General features: G+C 42.7%; 1 protein-coding gene across 1 annotated transcript in view; it reads left to right on the top strand.

Moving 5' to 3' along the window:
• The window catches only part of SCN11A (sodium voltage-gated channel alpha subunit 11), a 93,039-nt gene that overhangs the window by 5,823 nt on the left and 64,229 nt on the right, over window positions 1-22,987 (top strand). Inside the window, exons 3-6 of the mRNA XM_010595497.3 lie at window positions 612-713; window positions 6,963-7,091; window positions 9,219-9,313; window positions 22,038-22,217. Of these exons, the coding sequence (XP_010593799.2) occupies window positions 612-713; window positions 6,963-7,091; window positions 9,219-9,313; window positions 22,038-22,217 (506 nt within the window). The remainder of the gene's footprint in view (window positions 1-611; window positions 714-6,962; window positions 7,092-9,218; window positions 9,314-22,037; window positions 22,218-22,987) is intronic.

Below are 22,987 nucleotides of genomic sequence, written 5' to 3'. Positions count from 1 at the left end.
AAGATAGTGATTGGTAGAGATGATGAAATGTTGAGAAGGATGTTCAGGAAGAGCTATGGAGGCTGGGTTCCCTAGGAGGATGGCCATGAAGAGCTATGGAAGCTGGATTCCCTAGGAGGATAGTCATGAAGAGCTTGGAGGCCGGGTTCCCTAGAAGCAGAGCCTGAGATGGAGATTCTCGTTCAAGTAATGTAGTGGTGGGGGGGAGCAATGCTTGCTGGAAAAGGAAAGAGAGGGAAGCCCAGGCAAAAGGAGGAGCCCCAAAGATGGGCCTCAGCTGGGGTATGCTGTAGCCTGACCCCATGGGGAGCTCCAGAATGTGAATTGCACCCCAGGGGTGTCCTCCCTTGGCACAAAGAGCCAGCATTTGTAAGTCTGAGTCAGTCAGACACATGGGAGGGGATTTGCAGCCCTCTAGGAGAGGTGATTCCTCTTCACTGAGGACAGTACTCCAGAGAAGGAAGAACTGCGAGCTGTTCTCAGCCAACCTTCCCTGTTAGAGGATGACAAACCTGTGGGAGAGGAGCCCTGGGGGACACTCACAGCCTCCATTACGGTCACTGATGACACTCACCGTCCAGCGTGTATCTGCCTTAATGGACGCCAGCCACAGTATTTAGCGTGTTCATCATCTGCACGGTCACCGTCAACTGCGTGTTCATGGCCAGCATCCCTGCTAAGCACAACAGTGGCAATGACAGTAACATTCCTGAGTAAGTATGTTTTCTTCACTCGCCTGTCCTGCCTTTTCAGATAAATACACCTGAAGAGTTACGGTTACACTGACAATTTTAGAGACAGCAAAGAAGAAGGCACTCGTAATCCCAACTCCCCAGCACAAATGCTAGCACCAACAACAACAAAAAAAGACCCGTTGCCATCACATCAATTCTGACTCATAGCAACCCTATAGGGCAGAGTAGAACTGCCCCATAGGGTTTCCAAGGAGCAACTGGTGGATTCAAACTGCCAGCCTTTTGGTTAGCAGCCAAGCTCTTAGCCGCTGCACCACTAGGGCTCCTAAACGCTGACATGGTCGGTTTTATTTTTATTTTTTTACAATCGTCTTTAAACACCTTTTAAAATTATACTTGTAGTAATAACACGTTAAGTTTGGCTTTTAAGTGGTTTTCTTTGTGCTTATGTGGGCTTTATAGGAATTCATTTTTACGGCTGTGTATTTTCTTAGGCGAATAAACCATAATTTACTTAACTGCTCTAGTGTTTTACTACTATAAACAGCATTGCACTAAGCCTCTTTTTGCATAAAGTTATCTTTTAAATTATTATTTTATTAGGATAGACTCTTAGCGATGAGTTTGCTAGGTCAAAAGGTCTAAACATTTTAATGCTTTTGTAATATATATACTGACAAATTATTTCTCACAAAGTTTGTGTCAGTTTACTCTGCCATCAGCAATGTGTTCTAATGACCAGTCATACCATGTGCTTGCCAGGATTACGTTGTTTTTCTTCACTAACTTATGGGGTTAAAATATTTACATTTCCTTAATTTCTTGTTGAGTTGGACTTTTCTGATGCTTATCATTTGTTAGTTACGTATGCCTATTTATCTATCGGGTCACTATGAGTAGAAATCAACTCGATGGCATTGGGTTTGGTTTTGTTTTTTGTTTTTTTTGGTTTTATTTATTAGCCTTAGTGTTTTTCTTTCCTAGTCAGTTTGTGTGAGTTCTTCGTATAATTAAAATATCAACTTTTAGTCTGTGATTTTTAATTGGCTCTTAAGATGTGCAAGTTAATTTTTAAGCTTGCAGTGTTTCATGTTTTGCTAAGTATTCTCTTATATGTTGTCATAATTTTTCTAATTTGGCATATTTACTGCTTTACTATTTCAGAAATCTATTGAATAATAAACTGAATAAATAATACGAGGCTGTTTATTGAGGTTTAACTCTGAGATAGAAACTGCCACAACTAACATACAGACCACTTCAAACACCCCAGGAAGTTCCTCTGAGCATCTTTGTAGACAATCCTTTGCCCCACTCTCTACCCCAGGCAAACACTGATCTGCTTTTTGTCACTATAAACCAGTTTTGCCTTTTCTAGAATTTAATAGTTATTAAAAAATTTCCCCATGCTTTCTTCCAATGATTTTATATTTTTTTAAATTTAAAATATTTGATTAATTTGGGATTTATTAAAAAAAAAGGATTTATTAGAATGTGATAAATAGATCTAACTTTATTTTTTCATCCCCAGTGACTCTCCATTTGTGCTATCATTGTTTATTAAATAGTTCATCTTTTCATCACTGATTTAAGATGTTACCTTCCTACTTGGGTTTGTATCTGGACTTTGTCTTTTGTTCCATTTGCCCATATTTTCGTATACCAGAAACACACTCTTTATCAAGGTTGTCTAACGTTGTAATATCTAGACTGCTACAGATCCCTCTTTGCTCCTCATTTTGAGAGCTTTTATGGCTCTTCTTCTTAGTTTATTTTTCTGCATGAACTTTGTAGTCAGCTTGGTTAGTTTTATTGAAATGGAGAGAACATTTCTAAATGAACTAAGAGATAATTTACATCTTCATGAATTTGGAACTCATAGAGAACATATGTCTTTCATTTGTTAAAAAAATTTTTTTGTATCCTTCAGAATGCTTCAAAGTTTTCTTTATATCCATCTTTCACATTTCTTGTTAAATTTGTGTCTGTAGATTTTACTCTTTTCTATTGTAGGTATGGTCTTTTCTTTCATTGTATCTTCTAATTCTTGTTGTTATATGAAAACTATTGTGATGTCCTTGATAAAGTTTGTTGTCAGCATTTGTTTTCTCTCCCTTGATGAGTTGGATGGCTTTCTATTTTTTCCATGTAACATGGGAATGAGACATCCCTTGAAAATTAAATGACAGAGATAGAGAGACAGAGAGAGAATTACCCATTAAATCATTTTATCTGCAAATCTTTTTTGCAGGCTGGGATATAAGAAGTTAGATGGTGGAGTGTGGAGGGATTAGTTTGAATAGCTTCTTTAAATATTTTTTCCCTTGGTAATTGATCTTTTGTTAATTTCAAAAATCCTCTCAATATTTTGCTATATCCTCTTTCTCATTTATAATTTTGTTCATATGTTTTCTTTTTGTGTGTGTCTAGATTTGTCAGGGGCTTGATTTTTTTTTTTTAATTTTTATTGTGCTTTAAGTGAAAGTTTACAAATCAAGTCAGTCTCTCATACAAAAATTTATATACACCTTACTGTATACTCCTAATTGCTCTCCCCCTAATGAGACAGCACACTCCTTCTTTCCACTCTCTATTTTTGTGTCCATTCGGCCAGTTTCTGACCCCCTCTGCCCTCTCATCTCCCCTCCAGACAGAAGATGCCAACATAGTCTCATGGATCTACTTGATTCAAGAAGCTCATTCTTCACCAGTATCATTTTCTATTCCACAGTCCAGTCCAATCCCTGTCTGAAGAGTTGGCTTTGGGAATGGTTCCTGTCTTGGGCTAACAGAAGGTCTGGGGCCATGACCTCCGGGGTTCTTCTAGTCTCAGTCAGACCATTAAGTCTGGTCTTTTTACAAGAATTTGGGGCCTGCATCCCTCTGCTCTCCTGCTCCCTCAGGGGTTCTCTGTTGTGTTCCCTGTCAGGGCAGACATCGGTTATAGCCGGGCACCATCTAGTTCTTCTGGTCTCAGGCTGATGTAGTCTTTGGTTTATGTGGTCCTTTCTGTCTCTTGGGCTCATAATTACCTTGTGTCTTTGGCGTTCTTCATTCTCCTTTGTTCCAGGTGGGTTGAGACCCATTGATGTATATTAGATGGCCGCTTGCTAGCATTTATGACCCCAGACACCAGTCTCCAAAGTGGGATGCAGAATGTTTTCTTAATAGATTTTATTATGCCAATTGACTTAGATGTCCTCAGGGGCTTGATTTTTGTTTTCTAAAATCATCTCTTAAATTCTATTTTAAAATAGAATTTATTTTCTCTTCTAGCTTCCTTTATGCTCTTTATCTTACTTTCATTAGGACGTAATGTTTTCTAAAATATGATTTTAAATGTCTCATTCATTCTCCTTCTGTAAACATTGGAAATATTTATAGAGACAGTAATTATGAGTATAGCTTTGGCTCTGTCCCCTAGGTTTTAATAAGTGGCATTTCAATTTTTAATATTTTCTAAATGTCTTTTGTATTCTTGATTTTCCTCCTTCCTTTACTCAGTTCCTTGTAGATTCCTTTTTAAGGATGCTGACATGTAACATTCCTGGTGTTTTATTCAGAAAGTTCCAAGTATTATACTACCTCTCTTGCATTGGTTGCCCTTGTGGATACATATTTCCCTTCGGATTCTCCAGAATTTCAAAGAGACCCATGCAGGTTCAGATAGAGGTAAAAAGCCTCTTGCAGCTGGAATGGTTGATCTGATATTTATGCAGTGACTAAGCAGTGGTTCGTCTACTCTGTCTCAGTCTTGAGGGACTTAAGCACACAAGTAATAAAGCCCTTTACCCCAGGGATGTGACAGAGCTGACTGCAAGGTGGTTTGTGTCTCCAACATGGAGTGGGGTTGAGAACTTCCAGACGCTGGAGTAACTGGTCAGGGAATGGACCATGTCATCAGGCTGGGGAAAAAGGGCATTGAGTGAGGTGGGTGCTCCTGGGAAAGATGGGTTGATGATCTGTGGAGACTTTCCTTCTGGAATCTGGGGAATGCTCAGTTTTCATTATGCTTCTTCAGTAAATGTTTTTGTTTTCAGACTGTTCCATAGATTTTTAGAATGGGAATTTGGGAGAGCAGTCTTGTCACTTCCACTTGCTCTACCATCTTCCTAGAAGTATTCTCTGAATCCCAGACTATACTCTTCCTGCTTTATTTGGTTCTAAGGATTTCTGGAACATGGGCTATAGGTCAGACATTGGAAGTTGCCCTTTCTCTGACCGAAAGGTCTGGGCAGGTCCATCTGTCCTTGGAGACAATCCTCCCTCCTTGCTGGGACCATTGTAGGAAGGGTCCCTCTCTGTTGCTGGGTGGGACCAGGAATCCGGTTAAGGCCAGCCAGCTCTGGGACTGTCCTGGGGAGGGCACAGGACACCACTGGGAACAGAAACCACTCTGGCAGCAACACTAGAGAAAATGGCCTCCCTTTTGGAGAGTTGGCTGTTCGGTGTGGGAGCAGAGTGGGAATGTAGGGGCCACTGCCCATTCTTTATCGCGGCTTCCGTAGGAGGCTTTGTGGCCCATGGAGCAGGACGTGTGGAGGAGACAGAGCCAGGGGAGGGCATTGCTCCTGCAGCAGTGGTTTGCATTGCCCAGCACTTTGCCAGATGCAATGACTTGTCTCCCTCCCTTATAGGAAGCAGTGGCCCAATTAGGAGCTTATTTGCTCTAAGGGCATTTTTACTACTAGAAGACCCATAAGGCAGAGATATGAAAGAACCCTTGTCTCAGCCGTTGGTAGCAGAGAGGCGGTGGGGTGGCGGGGGATATGACTAGGGGGAAGCTGCTGCTCTCCCCAGGGGTGGCATTTGGATGGCTAGAGGCTGCACGAAGGCATTTGGATGGGAGGAGGCTGTTGAGAATGTCCTCTTGAAAGGAGCCATGCAGCAGAATGGCTGAGTCCATGGGCAGTGTTTCTTTATTTTTCTTTGGTTAGAAAGCTTCTAAATGGGGAAATCGATGGCAAGTTATTAGTGCCCAGGAGAATGAATATGAAAGCCCCCTAAGATAGGCGATGGGGTTCTGTTAACCTACCTGGACACCATCCATGGCCCTCATTGGATACCTTAAATATTCTTGAGTTGACAGTGACATGTCCCCCTGTGAGCCCCCACTGAGCTCCCAGTCCCTGTTATGACCTGCCGATGGGCTTGTTCAACTCCATGTCAGATGTCATCTGGGCTTCATGTGGAATAGAGAGAATGGGGGGGAGGGGGGCAGGAGATGAGAGACTGAATGGCCAGGCAGAAATGATGGCCAGGGGCAGCCCATCTCATTTGCTTGAGATCTAGAAGAAATTTTGCAAAATACCACAAATCCTCAGTACTGATCTTTTTTCAAAGTACTTATAACTTTATAAATAAACTTGAGTTTAAAAGATGATATTTCATGGCAGACATTGTTTAATCCGGTGCATTTCCATTGGTCACCTAAAAGGTGAGCAGCTCGGAAGAAGATGGAAGCAGGTAGGAGCTCCTGCTTGTGGCAGCCTCATGACCTCATCGGCTCTTGGACTTGGTTACTCTGGGGTTCGCCAAGTTTCTAAGACCGTGGTTTAGCTTTGAGGACTAATAATGGCTGGATAGTCTATCAGAAAATGCCTACGTTTTTTACTCTGAATCAACAGACTGTTTGACCAAATTGATTATTTCTGTCCCCAAAATGGAGCCTGTGTGTGTGTGTGTGTGTGTGTGTGTGTGTGTAGACCCAATATCTGACAACTTGGGAATTATAATAAGAGAAACAGGGTGTTGTTATTATAATAATTATTGTTTTTTTAGTTGGAGGAGGGGACAAAAAGGAAAATGAAGAAATTGAATAGAGGACAGAACATGATGTAGGTCCCAGAAGAAGTGGAAAGACCCAGCTTTTTGCCTTGTCACTTACTCTCTTCATTGTTCCCTCACCATGGCCTCCTTCTGTACATCAGAGTACCAGCTCTAGAATGGAGTGACGACCTGCACCCCCAGTCCTAGGGCGTCCCTTGTCAGCTGAAACTGGTATCAAGAATATGGCCATAAGGCTAGGCATTGAAAAGGAGCTTTACAAATTTATCCACTGGCCTGCTTCCTCAGAAATTCTAAATACCAGGACTTGCCTGAGGAGCTGGCCTTTCTGAACTTGGGTTTGCTGATGACCAGAATGTTAAATACCACATTCAAATGGAAGAAAATCTATCTCATCAAGGCCAGACAAGACAGATGGGCTCCTTGCTTTTCTCATCACTTGCCATGCTCTTTCTTGTTCTAAATGATTTTTTTTTGTAGGTATGTCTTCACTGGGATCTATATTTTTGAAGCTTTGATAAAAATATTGGCAAGAGGCTTTGTTCTGGATGAGTTTTCTTTCCTTCGAGATCCATGGAACTGGCTGGACTCCATTGTCATTGCAACAGCGTAAGAATGTTAAAGATTTTTATTGGAGACACAGGGTGGGAAAGAAGCTCCTTTGCTTCTACCAGGGCACGGTGTCGATCCAGAGTGCTGGAGCCTAGCCAATAATGCCTATAACTCTTAGTGCAGCATCGGCTAGTCCTGAACAGCACCATGCAGCCAATTGGCCAGAGGTCTCCAGGCACACATCTGTTTCCAGGCCAACTCTCATGCGCTTGCTCCTTCAGCTATTCCCTCCCCAAATGCTGGCCTGTTTCAGGCCTGGCTGTGTGAAAGATATAGGGAGTGTGACAATGGAAAAGACATAGTTCTCACCCTCTTTCTTAGTTTCCTGTTGCTGCTGTAAGAAAAAGACCACAAACAGGTGGCTTTAAAGAACAGAAATCAATTTTCTCACAGTTCTGGAGGCTAGAAGTCTGGATTCAGGGTGTGGCTCTGGGAGAGGTCCTTCTTTTTCTATCTCAGCATCCCATAGCTGCTGAGAGTCCTTGGCAGCTGTCCCCACCTTGTGTGTGTTTGTGTCTGTTTTGCTCTTTTTATAACTCAGAATTGATTAGGTTTAGGACCCACCCTACTCTGGTATGACCTCATTAATGTAAGGAAAGAAACCCCTATTTCCAAATAGGGTCATGTTACAGGACAGGGGATAGGATTTCTACGTATTTTGGGGGACACAATTCAATGCATAACACCCTCTTAAAGCTCACAGTCCAGAGGGGGAGATACACCACGAATGACTATTACTATATAGCATAAATCTGTTGCTGTTGAGTTGATTCTGACTTATGGTGACTTGGTGGCACAATGGTTCTGTGCTCAGCTGCAAACCGAAAGGTTGGTAGTTCGAACCACTAGTGGCTCCATGGGAGAAAGACCTGGTGATCTGGTCCATGAAGATGACAGCCTAGAAAACCCTATGGGACAGTTCTGCCCAGTCACATGGGGTTGCTATGAGTTGAAATTGACTCGATGGCACCCAGCAACAACAACACTATATGGCATGGTGAGTGCTAGAATAGGGGATACGTATGGATTTGGCTATCAGAACAGGTAGGAAGAACCGAGGAGTCTTAAAAGTCTTTGGCTACTGCAGGGTCACAAGGAGTTTCTCTCATGTTTTCTTTTAGATGCTATCTAGTTTTGGGCTCTTATGTTCAAATCCATGGTCTGTTTTGATTCAGTTGTTGTCTATGGTGTGAGGTAAGGATTGAAGGAGAGGACATCAATTTGGCATCTAAATGATGGGCAGAGTCAGCAAGATAAAAGGGGAGAAGGGAGTCCCAGAAAGAAGAAAGACCGTGTTTAACGGTCCCATTGCCATGCAAAGATAATAAACCTAACATTACTTAGTGCAACCCAGGCATCTTGTTAACCCCTTAGCCGCCCCAGGTGTCTTGTTAACCCCTTGGCATATGTTTTCATATTTAATATTCACAAAAACTCTTTGAGGTAGGTGCTATTAATTTCAGAGTTTTACATTTGAGGTTCAGCAGCTGGATGCTGTTGTTGCTGAGAGGCAGCATAGTGTAGCGGTAAGAGCGCAGGCCCTGGAGTCAGATCACCAGGGTTCACTTCTGGCCTTGGCTGCCTAGTAGCTTAGAAGACTGTGGAGAAGTGCATTAATACTTGGAACGTGGTAACCAGTCAGTAATGTTTGGGTTGGTTTCTGTTATCCATGGGTGTAGCCACAACCAAAAAAAAGACCCAGCTGCTGTTGAGTCGATTCTGACTCATAGTGACCCTATATATAGGACAGAGAAGAACTGCTCCATAGGGTTTTCAAGGAGCAGCTGGTGGATTCGAATTGCTGACCTTCTGGTTAGCAGCCACAACTCTTAACCACTGCACCACCAGCATCCCATAGCCACAATAGCACGAAGTATTTCAAGGAATCCTTATCTATGTCCAACTACAAGGATTAGCTGAGAGCGGGCTCCATGCAGTCCGTAGCAATAAAGAGTGATGTTGCCTGATCCTGAGATTAAGGTGAGTCTGGGAAGGTGGAACTGCAGATTTTGGATTTTGCCTTGGTGGACACAGGCCTCAGGATCTTACCTGAAGCCCCGTGACATGCACAATGCAGCTGCAGGACTGAGCAAGCCCAAGCTCTCTCTGTATTTTGTCTTGTAGGTTTGCATCATATTTTCCAGCCACCAAAATCAGTCTTTCATCCTTGCGGACCTTTCGTGTGTTCAGAGCTTTGAAAGCGATTTCAGTGGTTTCAGGTAAGTCACTGTAACTTTCAACGCTGGCTGCTAGCTGGAGAGAATGTCCTTTAATACTTAAAAGTTTAAAATGTCACCATATGAACCCAAAACAAACTTCACTTTGTTCATTTATTTGGTTGTTCAGTGAGTGTTCATTGAGCACCTAATATGTCCAGGCATCATGCTGGCCACTTGAGGTGTGTCAGTGAACAAACAGACCCAGATCCCTGTCCTCATGGAGTTTACATTCTAGGTGGGGATGGGGAGACAGCCACTCATCAATAACCATAATAAATAAGTAAATTATGGTGCATGTTAGAAAGTGATATATGCTATGGAAAAGGAAAAGTAGACAACATAAGGAACACTGGTGGTGCAGTGGTTAAAGCGCTCAACTGCTAACTGAACAGGTCAGTGATTTGGAACCACCAGCGGCTCCACAGGAGAAAGATGTGGCGGTCTGTTTCTGTGGGGTCGCTATGAGTTGGAATTGACTTGACAGCAGTGTGCGTGGTTTTTTGGTTTATACAATGTAAGGGCTATTGGAAGTTCCAGGGGTCAGGCGCATTAGGTTGCAGTTTTAAACAGAGTGATCAGGATACGTGAGGTTGAGAAGCGGAGAACAGACTTGAGCACAGGAAGCAGTCGCTGCAAGGACTGAGGAATAGCAAGGGTGCTCGAGCAGAGGGAGCCAGGCGCCAGGGGCTGTGGGAGGACTCAGGTAAAGGGGAGGCTTGCAGGCCCGGGAGGACACGGGCTGCTGTGTGGAGAACAGAATGTAGGGGAGCAAGGGTAGATGGAGGAAGACCAGGTAGGAGGTATGGTGGCTGCTATGGAACTGGTCCACTCAGATCTGCTGCGGAGAGCTTAGTTGACTGGTGGTACCAGCTGGATCCACACGACATTCGCACTCGTGCAAAGGCCACATGTCCCCTGTATGCCAGGGGTAGTAGGGCAGACCCATTCCTGCAGGATGCCAGACCCCTCTAATGGAGATCTGTGGCTCACAGGCTCCCCACCAGCCTACCTGGGACTCTTACACCTGCGCAGTAGTCTGAGACTCTTCCCATTCAATCCCTCTTCTTTCCCTCTTTCCTTTCTCAGATGTCAGATCTGCACTGCAGTCTGAAGCCTCTCCCTGCACACTCCCACTCCCTCCCCTTTATTCCTCGTAGGCATTTCCCCGATAAATCTCTTGCGCATCTAATCCTGTTTGGGTGTCAGCTTCTCAGACAGCCCAGACTGACATAGCAGACTACTGCTATCACCTGAGCAAGAGGTAGCGGTGCTCTGAGATCTGGTGGTAGCAGTAGAGTGGGTGGGAAGTGGTCAGATTCTGCATACATTTGAAGGTAGAAAACCTAAGATTTCCTGATAGATTGATTATACATGTGATGTGAGAGAAAGAGAAGGGTCAAGGATCACTCCAAGGTTTATGGCCCAAGTGGCTGAAAAGATGGAGTCATGACTGAGATGGGGGGACCGGGGAAGGAGCAGGTCTGGGGAGTAAGATTAGAAGCTCGTTTTGGACATGCTGAATTTGAGGTGATTGTTAGATATCCAAGTGAAGTCACTGAGTAGGAATTGGACATATGAGTCCAGGGTTCCAGGGGGCAGTCTGGGATGGAGATGTCAATTTAGAAATCATAAGTCTACAGAAAGTATTTATAAAAACAGTGTGAGGGAGGTGTCTGACCTCCCCCAACCCCACAAGGGGGAAGGAGAACTAAGATCAACAGCGCAAGACTGACTCCCATGAGGTGAAGGCTAGACAGGCCTCCTCTCTCCGCCATCTTTACCAATTCTGTCCTTCCCGTGGCACTCTCTACTTCTCAGCTGGGTTAGATAATTCATTGCAATGGCCACACAGAACTCACAGACCAGACTCACAACTATGGGGTTTATTAGGGAAGCAACAGGTTACAATTCAGGCTCAGGAACACTCAAGGATATAGTTCTTCCAGCGGGACAACCTCCTGCCAGCTGTGCTCACAAGTATGCCTCTCCCTGGCCCTAAGCCTCTGCCCAAAGGCACTCTCTTTCTCTCTGGGAAGCCCACTGCACTGTCTCCTGCTGCCAGGTCTCTGCCGTTGGGTCTCTCCTGCAATGGCTTCTCACCGTCTTCATGGTTACAGCTCCATCTCTCGGTCCCCTGGTTCCAGGAGCTTCTCAGTGCAGGGATCCCAGATCCAAAGGATGTGCTCTTGGCTGTACTTCCTTGGCTGTACTCCCATCTCTGGGGTCACTCATTTCAAGCCCAGCAGGATGGCAAAACTGACCAATCCCTTTGGTGGTCCACTATTACCGTATCTGCACAGTCCCACAGTCCCACCCAATCACTTAGATGGGAATTACAAGACCATGGCTAGAAATGCCACACAAAAGTGATCCATTGCGCAGCAGTATCTAAAGTCACGGAGCCTGATGAGATCACCAAGGAAGTAAGAATAGATGGCAAATGGAAGACATCCAAGGACTGAGCCCCAGGGCACTCCAACATTAAAAGGGAAGTGGAGAAAAGGAGAAGCTAGAAAAGGCGAGCAGGAGCCACAAGAGTGGTCTCCTGGAAGCCAGGTGAGGAAGGTGCTTTATGAATACGCATTCCAGTTTGTCAAAAGAGGTTATTATGGCACATTCGTCTCCTCTGCTTCTCACTTCTTCTTTCTTTCCTTTATTTAAAGAAAAAAATCTTCCCTTTCTGGAAACCACCCATCTTTTCTCTTTCTCTTCCCTTGTGTTCTAGTCTCTTCTATCAAAAGGCTTTGGCAAATCCTGAAAAACCATTGGAATTATTTGGCTCTACCGATTATATAGACTTAAACTCTACCATATTTTCCCAATCCCAAAACTCCAGGCAATTTGGATCCTTTCAAACAGAGGCGGTAGTTTTTTGAAAATCCGGACAATTGTGCATAATGATAAAGAAGCTGTCAGTCAGAGTAGGCTTTATGTAGAATTTATCTCTCTCCTCCTTCTCTTCCTCTTTGCAAGTAGAGTCTCAGTTTCCCAGGTGAATTTAGGAGTTTTCTACGTGATCCAAGTCCTTCATATTTCATACACCTATGATGAGTCGGCGTCGACTCGACGGCACAGCGTGATGATATATATTCAGCCAGTCACTTAGCATCAGTGCCTCCTCCTTCATCTCTGAGGAGGTGAACATAGTCTTTTTTGGCTCATGAAACGCACTGAGAATGCTGGATTTTTTTTTTTAATTTTATTGTGCTTTAAGTGAAAGTTTACAAATCAAGTCAGTCTCTCACACAAAAACTTATACACGCCTTGCTACATACTCCCAATTACTCTCCCCCTAATGAGACAGCCCGCTTTCTCCCTCCACTCTCTCTTTTGTGTCCATTTCATCAGCTTCTAACCCCCTCTACCTTCTCATCTCCCCTCCAGGCAGGAGATGCCAACATAGTCTCAAGTGTCTACCTGATCCAAGTAGCTCACTCCTCACCAGCATCTCTCTCCAACCCATTGTCCAGTCCAACCCATGCCTGACGGGTTGGCTTCAGGAATGGTTCCTGTCCTGGGCCAACATAAGGTCTGGGGGCCATGACCACAGGGGTCCTTCTAGTCTCAGTCAGACCATTAAGTCTGGTCTTTTTATGAAAATTTGGGGTCTGCACACCAGTGTTCTCCTGCTCCCTCAGGGGTTCTCTGTTGTGTTCCTTGTCAGGGCAGTCATTGGTTGTGGCCGGGCACCATCTAGTTCTTCTGGTCTCAGGATGATGTAGTCTCTGGTTCATGTGGCCCTTTCTGTCTCTTGGGCTCATAATCGCCTTGCGTCCTTGGTGTTCTTCATTCTCCTTTGATCCAGGTGGGTTGAGACCAACCGATGCATCTGAGATGACTGCTTACTAGCGTTTAAGACCCCAGACACCACTCTTCAAAGTGGGAGGCAGAATGTTTTCTTAATAGATTTTATTATGCCAATTGACTTAGATATCCCCTGAAACCATGGTCCCCAAACCCCTGCCCCTGCTTCACTGACCTTTGAAGCATTCAGTTTATTCAGGAAACTTCTTTGCTTTTGGTTTAGTCCAATTGTGCTGACCTCCCCTGTATTGTGTGCTGTCTTTCCCTTCACCTAAAGTAGTTCTTATCTACTATCTAATTAGTGAATATCCCTCTCCCACCCTCCCTCCCTCCCCACTCTCGTAACCACAAAAGAATGTTTTCTTCTCAGTTTAAACTATTTCTCAAGTTCTTGTAATAGTGGTCTTATACAATATTTGTCCTTTTGCAACTGACTAATTTCACTCAGCATAATGCCTTCCAGGTTCCTCCATGTTATGAAATGTTTCACAGATTCCTCACTGTTCTTTATCAATGCGTAGTATTCCATTCTGTGAATATACCATAATTTATTTACCCATTTATCCGTTGATGGGCACCTTGGTTGCTTCCATGTTTTTGCTATTGTAAACAGTGCTGCAATAAACATGGGTGTGCATATATCTGTTCATGTAAAGGCTCTTATTTCTCTAGGATATATTCCAAGGAGTGGGATTGCTGGGTCGTATGGTAGTTCTATTTCTAGCTTTTTAAGGAAGCGCCAAATCGATTTCCAAAGTGGTTGTACCATTTTACATTCCCACCAGCAGTGTGTAAGTGTTCCAGTCTCTCCACAGCCTCTCCAACATTCATTATTTTGTATTTTTTGGATTAATGCCAGCCTTGTTGGAGTGAGATGGAATCGCATTATAGTTTCAATTTGCATTTCTCTAATGGCTAATAATTGAGAGCGTTTCCTCATGTATCTGTTAGCCGCCTGAATATCTTCTTTAGCGAAGTGCCTGTTCATATCCTTTCCCCATTTTTAATTGGTTTGTTTGTCTTTTTGTGGTTGGGTTTTAGCAGAATCATGTAGATTTTAGAGATCAGGCGCTGGTCAGAGATGTCGTAGCTGAAAATTTTTTCCCAGTCTGTAGGTGGTCTTTTTACTCTTCTGGTGAAGTCTTTAGATGAGCATAGGTGTTAGGTGTTTGATTTTTAGGAGCTCCCAGTTATCTGGTTTCTCTTTGGCATTTTTAGTAATGTTTCGTATTCTGTTTATGCCATGTATTAGGGCTCATAACGTTGTTCCTATTTTTTCTTCCATAATCTTTTTCATTTTAGCCTTTATGTTTAGGTCTTTGATCCACTTGGAGTTAGTTTTTGTGCATGGTGTGAGGTATGGGTCCTGTTTCATTTTTTTGCAAATGGATATCCAGTTATGCCAGCACCATTTGTTAAAAAGGCTATCTTTTCCCCAATTAACTGACACTGGGCCTTTGTCAAATATCAGCTGCTCATATGTGGATGGATTTGTATCTGGATTCTCAGTTCTGTTCCATTGGTCTACGTATCTGTTGTTGTACCAGTACCAGGCTGTTTTGACTACTGTGGTGGTATAATAGGTTCTAAAATAAAGTAGAGTGAGGCCGCCCACTTTCTTCTTTTTCAGTAATGCTTTACTTGTCTGGGGCTTCTTTCCCATCCATATGAAGTTGGTGATTTGTTTCTCCATCACATTAAAAAATGTCAGAATTTGCATCGGAAGTGCACTGTATATATAGATGGCTTTTGGTAGAATAGACAGTTTTACAATGTTAAGTCTTCCTATCCATGAGCAAGGTATGTTTTTCCACTTATGTAGGTCCCTTTTGGTTTCTTGTAGTAGTACCTTGTAGTTTTCTTTGTATAGGTCTTTTATGTCTCTGGTTACATTTATTCCTAAGTATTTTATCTTGTTGGGGGCTACTGTGAATGGTATTGATATGGTGATTTCCTCTTGGATGTTCTTTTTGTTGATGTAGAGGAATCCAACCGATTTTTGTATGTTTATTTTGTACCCGGATACTCTGCTTAACTCTTCTATTAGTTTCAGTAGTTTTCTTGAGGATTCCTTAGGGTTTTCTGTGTATAAGACCATGTCGTCTGCAAATAGAGATACTTTTACTTCTTTCTTGCCATCCTGGATGCTCTTTATTTCTTTATCTAGCCTAATTGCTCTGGCTAGGACCTCCAGCACAAAGTTGAATAAGAGCGGTGACAAAGGGCATCCTTGTCTGGTTCCCGTTCTCAAGGGAAATGCTTTCAGTCTCGCTCCATTTAGGAGGATGTTGGCTGTTGGCTTTCTATAAATGCCCTTTATTATGTTCAGGAATTTTCCTTCTATTCCCATTTTCCTGAGAGTTTTTATCATGAATGGGTATTGAACCTTGTCAAATGCCTTTTCTGCTTCAATTGATAAAATCATGTGGTTCTTGTCTTTTGTTTTATTTATATGGTGGATTACATTAGTTGTTTTTCTAATATTGAACCATCCTTGCATACCTGGTATAAATCCCACTTGGTCATGGTGGATTATTTTTTTGATATGTTGTTAAATTCTATTGGCTAGAATTTTGTTGAGGATTTTTGCATCTATGTTCATGAGGGATATAGGTCTGTAATCTTTTTTTCTGCTATCTTTAGCTGGTTTTGGTATCATGGATATGCTGGCTTCATAGGATGATTTGGGGAGTATTCCATCCTTCTCTATGCTTTGAAATACCTTTAGTAGTAGTGTTGGCTCTTCTCTGAAAGTTTGGTAGAACTCTGCAGTGAAGCTGTCTGGGCCTGGGCTTTTTTTCATTGGGAGGTTTTTGATTACCTTTCAATCTCTTTTTTTTTGTTATGGGTCTATTTAGTTGTTCTACCTCTGTTTGTGTTAGTTTAGGTAGGTAGTGTGTTTCTAGGAATTCATCCATTCCTTCTAGATTTTCAAATTTGTTAGAGTACAGTTTTTCATAGTAATCTGATATGATTCTTTTAATTTCAGTTCGGTCTGTTGTGTTATGGCCCCTCTTGTCTCTTATTCAGGTTATTTGTTTCCTTTCCTGTATTTCTTTAGTCAGTCTGGCCAATGGTTTATCAACTTTGTTAATTTTTTCAGAGAACCAGGTTTTAGCCTTGTTAACTCTTTCAATAGTTTTTCTGTTCTCTAATTCATTTAATTCTGCTCTAATTTTTATTATTTGTTTTCTTCTGGTGCCTGACAGTTTCTTTTGTTGCTCTGTTTCTATTTTTTCAAGTTGTAGGGACAGTTCTTTGATTTTGGCTCTTTCTTCTTTATGTATGTGTGCATTTATTGATATAAATTGACCTCTGCGCACTGCTTTCGCTGTGTCCCAAAGGTTTTAATAGGAAGTGTTTTCAGTCTCGTTGCATTCTATGAATTTCTTTATTCCCTCCTTAATGTCTTCTATAACTCAGTCTTTTTTGAGCAGGGAATTGCTCAGTTTCCAAATATTTGATTTCTTTTCCCTGGTTTTTCTGTTACTGATTCCTACTTTTATGGCCTTATGGTCTGAGAAGATGCTTTGTAATATTGCAGTGTTTTGGATTCTGCAAAGGCTTGTTTTATGACCTAATATGTGATCTATTCTAGAGAATGTTCCATGTGCAGTAGAAAAGAAAGTATACTTTGCAGCTGTTGGGTGGAGTGTTCTGTATAAGTCTATAAGGTCAACTTGGTTGATTGTAGCAATTAGATCTTCCGTGTCTCTATTGAGCTTCTTATTGGACGTCCTATCCTTCACCAAAAGTGGTGTGCTGAAGTCTCCTACTATAATTGTGGAGGTGTCCATCTCACTTTTCAATTCTGTTAAAGTTTGTTTTATGTATCTTCCAGCCCTGTCATTGGATGCATAAAAATTTAATATGGTTATATCTTCCTGGTAAACTGTCCCTTTAATCATTATGTAGTGTCCTTCTTTATTCTTTGTGGTGGATTTAACTCTAAAGTCTATTTTGTCAGAAATTAATATTCCCACTCCTGCTCTTTTTTTGATTGGTGTTTGCTTGATATATTTTTTTCCATCCTTTGAGTTTTAGTTTATTTGTGTCTCTAAGGTGTGTCTCTTGTAGGCAGCATATAGACGGATTGTGTTTTTTTTTATCCAATCTGCAACTCTCTGTCTCTTTATTGGTGCATTTAGTCCATTTACATTCAGCGTAATTATAGATAAGTGTGAGTTTAGTGCTGTCATTTTGATGCTTTTTTTTGTGTGTTGTTGACAATTTCATTTTTCCACTTACTTTTTTGTGCTGGGAAGTTTTTCTTTGTAGATTGTGTGTTCCTCATTTTTGTAGTAGTTGAATTTATTTTTGCTGAGTAATTACTTTTATCTTGTTTTTTATTTTGAAGTATGGAATTGTTAGACCTCTTTGTGGTTACCTTAATATTTACCCCTATTTTTCTAAGTAAAAACCTAACTTGTATCGCCCTATATCACCTTGGTTTTCTCTCCATATGGATGATCTATGCCTCCTGTATTTAGTCCCTCTTTTTTGATTCTTGCAACCTTTTACATAATGACATCAATGATTCCCTGTTTTGAGAATTTTTTTTAAAAAAGTTAATCTTATTTTGTTTTTGTGATTTCCCTATCTGAGTTGATATCAGGATGTTTTGTCCTGTGACCTTGTGTTGTGTTGTTAGTTTTCTGACCAAAGAATTTCCTTTAGTAATTCTTGCAGCTTTGGTTTGGTTTTTGCAAATCTCTAAGCTTGTGTTCATCTGTAAATGTCTTAATTTCGCCTTCATATTTCAGAGAGAGTTTTGCTGGATTTTTGATTCTTGGTTGGCAGTTTTTCTTCTTTGTACTCTACATGTCATCCCATTGCCTTCTTGCCTGCATGGTTTCTGCTGAGTAGTCTGAACTTATTCTTATTGATTCTCCTTTATAGGTGACTTTTCATTTATCCCTGGCTGCTTTTAAAATTTTCTCTTTATCTTTGGTTTTGGCAAGTTTGATGATAATATGTCTTGGTGATTTTCTTTTGGGATCTATCTTGTATGGGGTTCAGTGAGCATCTTGGATAGATATCCTTTCATCTTTCATGATGCCAGGGAAGTTTTCTGCCAACAGATCTTCAACTATTCTCTCTGTATTTTCTGTTATCTCTCCCTGTTCTGGAACTCCAATCACATGCAAATTATTCTTCTTGATAGAGTCCCACATGATTCTTAGGGTTTCTTCATTTTTTTAAATTCTTTTATCAGATTTTTCTTCAAATATATTGGTGTTAATTGCCTTATGCTCCATCTCCCCAACTCTGCATTCCAATTCCTCGATTCTGGTCCTCTGACTTCCTATTAAGTTGTCTAATTCTGTAATTTCATTGTTAATCCTTTGAATTTCTGAGTGCTGTCTCTCTATGGATTCTTGCAGCTTATTAAATTTTTCAGTATGTTCTTGTATAATCCTTTTGATTTCTTCAAGTGTTTTATCTGTGTGTTCCTTGGCTTTTTCTGTAGATTGCCTTATTTCATTTCTGAGGTCATCCCTGATGTCTTGAAGCATTCTGTATATTAGTTTTTTATATTCTACATCTGGCAATTCCAGGAATGTATCTTCATCTGGGAAAGATTTTGATTCTTTGATTTGGGGGTTTGTAGAAGCAATCATGGTCTGCTTCTTTATGTGATTTGATACTGACTGCTGTCTCTGAGCCATCTATAAGATAATGTAATGATTTATTTTATATTTGCTCACTTAGTCTTATTTTCTTGTTTTGTTTTGTTTCAGTATACCCAGATAGGCTACTAGATTGTGCTAACTTGATTGTTGTAGCCTTTGAATCACTTATGTCCTGTACCAGGTGGCTTGAGCTGTTACCAGGTATATGAGCCTATGAGTCCATTCACTATTCTTGAATAGAATCAGCTCCAGTGTTGTGATAGTGGGTCACCTAGTGTGTGGTGTAGGCTCTCACCTATTAACTTAGAGGAATAGTGGTGATGGTTGTATGTGCCAGTTTCTAGTAGCGGCAGGGGGTCACACTCCAAGGAGGGCAGGATGCTGACAGCCTTCCCCCATGTGCCAGTGAGGTGGGAGTGTCTCTATTCTCTAGAGCACTCTGGTGGGTGGGCTCTGCAGCTGTACCTTAGGCACCCAATGCTTGTACCTCTAAAGATTGGTAAGCGTCACTATCCTCTGACCACTTTAGCAGGTGGCTGAGTGGTGTTGATGGAGCTTCAGCCCTCAATTCCGTGCTGTGGATCAGTGAGGGCTCTGTTTAATAAGTAGAGAGGTATCTGACCTCCAAAACTTGCCTTTCCGCTGCTCAGCTAAAACAATCACAGTCAGATCTCTATTAGAATTGTCTTTGCATTATAATAGCCACCTGGTTCCCTGTAGGGGTGAAAGCCAAAGACTGTGGATCTCTTATGCCTCGATGGAGCTGGTTCTGTATTGTTATTCCAGTTTAGGGAAGTCAGGGAAGGATTTTTCCCCTGATGGCTAAATGTTGCTTTTCTCATGCCAGGAGAATGGGTTAGAAAAAAAAAAAAAAAAACCCACACATCACTTCACTCTCTGGCCCAGGGAATTCCAATGTTAATGAAGCTGGCTGGGGCAGGGAGGGGAGGGATCAGATAGATAGGACAGAGTAGTGTGGCAAGATAGACAAAGTTACTTATCTTGTTTGGTGAGGACTGTTTTATCTGAGATTCCAGAGGGGTGTGTAGTCTGTGTGTGCTGGCTGGGTCCCCACTGAGATTGCCCCAGAGGGTTAGGGTTGTGTCCCGTGCTTGCCCCATCTCAGAAAGCTGTGAACAGCCCCACCCTGCTTAGTCCAAAGCCCAGTGCCATGGTCTCCTGGTGGGACACTGCACTCCAGGCTCCAAAACCAGTCACTGCTTCCCTGTGGTTTCTCGTTCCCGTCAGCTGCGTCGGTGTGCAGCCTGTGTGCACTGGCTGGGTCCCTGCAGAGATTGCTCCAGGGGGTTAGGGCTGTGTCCCGTGGTTGCCCCGTCTCAGGAAGCTGCCATCAGTCCCACCGCACTTATTCCAAAGCCCAGCTCCAAGATTTCCTGGCTGGGATGCTGTGCTCCAGGCTCTGAAACCAGTTGCTCTTTCCCCATGGTTTCTCATTCCCCTGTTAGCCACATCAGTGTGCAGCCTGTGTGTGCTGGCTGGGTTCCCACCAAGGTTGCTCCAGGGGGTTAGGGCTGCATCCTGTGCTTGCCCTGTCTCAGGAAGCCACGATCAGTCCCACCACTCTGGCACCAAGGAATCACAAAAGTTCCAGGCTGTGGCATGGCACGCCGGCTCTGGAAGCAGTCGCTACTTCAGCATGCGGCTTTTCACTCCCCTGTCACTCAGGTCAACTCCTTAGTTCTGGTTAGGGTTCGTAGATTGTGATGTATGTAATTGATTCACTTGTTGTTTCAAGTCTTTGTTGCAAGAGGGATCAGAAGTTTCTACCTAGTCAGCCATCTTGGTCCCACCTCCTGGATGTTTTTTGGAAATAAAGGTGTGAGGTACTGTCTTTTATGGGACTACATAAAAATTATCCAGGAATCATAGCTATCTCCCATCTCAATCTTCTTGCTTTGGAGAAGACCCAATCCTCTTATTATATGTTAAAATGTTGCCTGGATGAGGTTGTAGTAACCTCTGGTTTGGCTGATATTGGAGACTTAGAGAATCTCTTAGCTTGGCCTCAAGGATCTTCCCCAACTGGCATCACACTTTGTGGGAAGCCTTATTTCTTGGTGCACGCAGCTGCTAACCAAAAAGTCAGCAGCTGGAACCCTGTAGCCACTCTGCAAGAGAAAAGGCCTGGTGATTTACTCCCGTAAATATTTCAGCCTAGGAAACCCTATGGGGTTTTGTTCTGTAGGGTCACTATGAGTTGGAATGGACTTGACAGCACACAACAACAACAGCATTTCATTGGACACTGCCATGTAGTCTCATCTTCTCTACCTGCAAGTCTGCCATTCATGGTCTACACCAAGGAGTTGAAATTTTGTCATTTAGTGCCGTCCCACATATTACAATTCATATCTGGGAGCTTATCTCTCCAGCTTTTTTGATGTATGCAGGAGCTGGCTTATTCTGGCTCCCCAGATGATTGTGCACATCTTTCTCCAACTCTGTGTTCAATGATGTCATGTTGGTAGCTTGAAATTGACCATAGGGGCTGAGGGTAGAGAGTATTAACCCCAATTCAATTCAGTAAACAGGGACACCTGTAACCCTACAGGTCACAGCTCCTCCCTCTCCCAAAGAGCTGACTGTTAAATATTTTCCAGTTCACCACAAGATTACGTCCTTCTTATTTTGTAATTTGGAAGCTTAACAGTGTGCCATAAACATAGTAGGTGCTTAGCAGATACTTCTTCAATAAACGAAAAAAACAAAACAAAACAAAAAACAACCTATTATCACTGGCAAACTGAGTTTTTATTCCAGGATATCTTCATTATTTGGGTCCAAACAAAATTCCTCATTCTTCCTGCCCACCTACCCCCAATTTAGTTGTGTCTCTTGGAACCTCATGTACCTTGATGGAAGTACAGAATGCTAAATACACAGGTCTCGCTCATCATCTAGTGTGGCCTCACTTGGGTCTTAATGCTGTTGACGACCGCGGCTGTGGAGGTGCCTTCACAGCTGTCATCACGTTACTCCATATGTCCAGATGGGACACTCCTCACTTGCTCCTCAGAGCAACCCTGCTCCAGGCACAGAGCAAGGAAGAGGGGACTGAGTCTCAGGGTGTTTTACGATTTTGAGGACATCCAGCTTCTAAGGCACAGAGTTGGAATTAGAAGTCAGGGCATCAGAATTTTAGGCCAGACTGGTTTCCAGTTTCAGCTTCCACCTGACAGCTGTCTGGTAGTTCCCTCCTTGCTTCTTTTCCCCTTGTCCGGTGGTGGTGGTGGTGATGGGGCTTTCACACCTGTCATCCTCCTCAGGTCTAAAGGTCATTGTAGGCGCCTTGCTTCGCTCTGTGAAGAAGCTTGTTGATGTGATGATCCTGACCCTCTTTTGCCTGAGCATCTTTGCCTTGGTTGGTCAGCAGCTCTTCATGGGAAGTCTGAACCAGAAATGCGTCAGAAAGGACTGTCTAAATGGAACTCTTTTTGAAGATAAAGGTAAATACCTCACTTTTCACTCCTTGTTTTCTCGTTGTACATGGTTAACTTCATTTATCCCTACTCATACACTCTGCACATCTGCAAAACAGAGTCTTCTAGGAGCAAGAGATGACTTCATCCATCCAGGGTTCTCATGCAGGCAGATGAATTTATTACAGTTTCTTCGTTCCATGAGTTTCCGTGGAGAAGGAAAAGCCCAAAGCCATATCCACAAGGATATTGACAGCTCCCATCCTTCCCTGCCTAGATCTCTGCCCCCCTCTTTGTCATGTTTTGCAGAAGTCTTCAGAATACCAGGAATTGGCCAAAGGGAACCAGCAACTTCCCAGGCACCTTCATTCAGCATTTTCTCTGAGGATATCACTGTTTTCTGTGCCCCACCCTCTCCACACTGAGGTCAACCCTGCACGTGTCCCAAATCTCATGTGGCTACACTTGGTTTATGTGTGTTTTGATTTATGAGCTTCTCATGAGCTGTATCTGGGTCCACCTACCCCCTGAAGGTGATCCCTGGTTCAGTGTTATGTGTCCAAGAGCAGGGTAGTGGTGGTGGTGATGTCACTGCCTCTTCCTCCCATTTCTCCCTTACTTTGCTCCATCCTCTTTTCTCTTGCCCCTTCCGGAGGCTTAAGACCCGGTTCCTCTCTGGGCAACAACTTTGATCACCTTAGAGGATTCAAAACCATCTTCGTCCAGCATAATCTGGCATGTTTGCTATTCTTTTTCCTTTCAGTACTTTTGTATCTGAATGTATGCCTTTTTCCTTT

The sequence above is a fragment of the Loxodonta africana genome, chromosome 27, assembly GCF_030014295.1.
Source record: "Loxodonta africana isolate mLoxAfr1 chromosome 27, mLoxAfr1.hap2, whole genome shotgun sequence".
NCBI lineage: Eukaryota > Metazoa > Chordata > Mammalia > Proboscidea > Elephantidae > Loxodonta > Loxodonta africana.
Note: the sequence above shows the minus strand (reverse complement) of the source record. Positions and strands in the feature narration are given on the sequence as shown.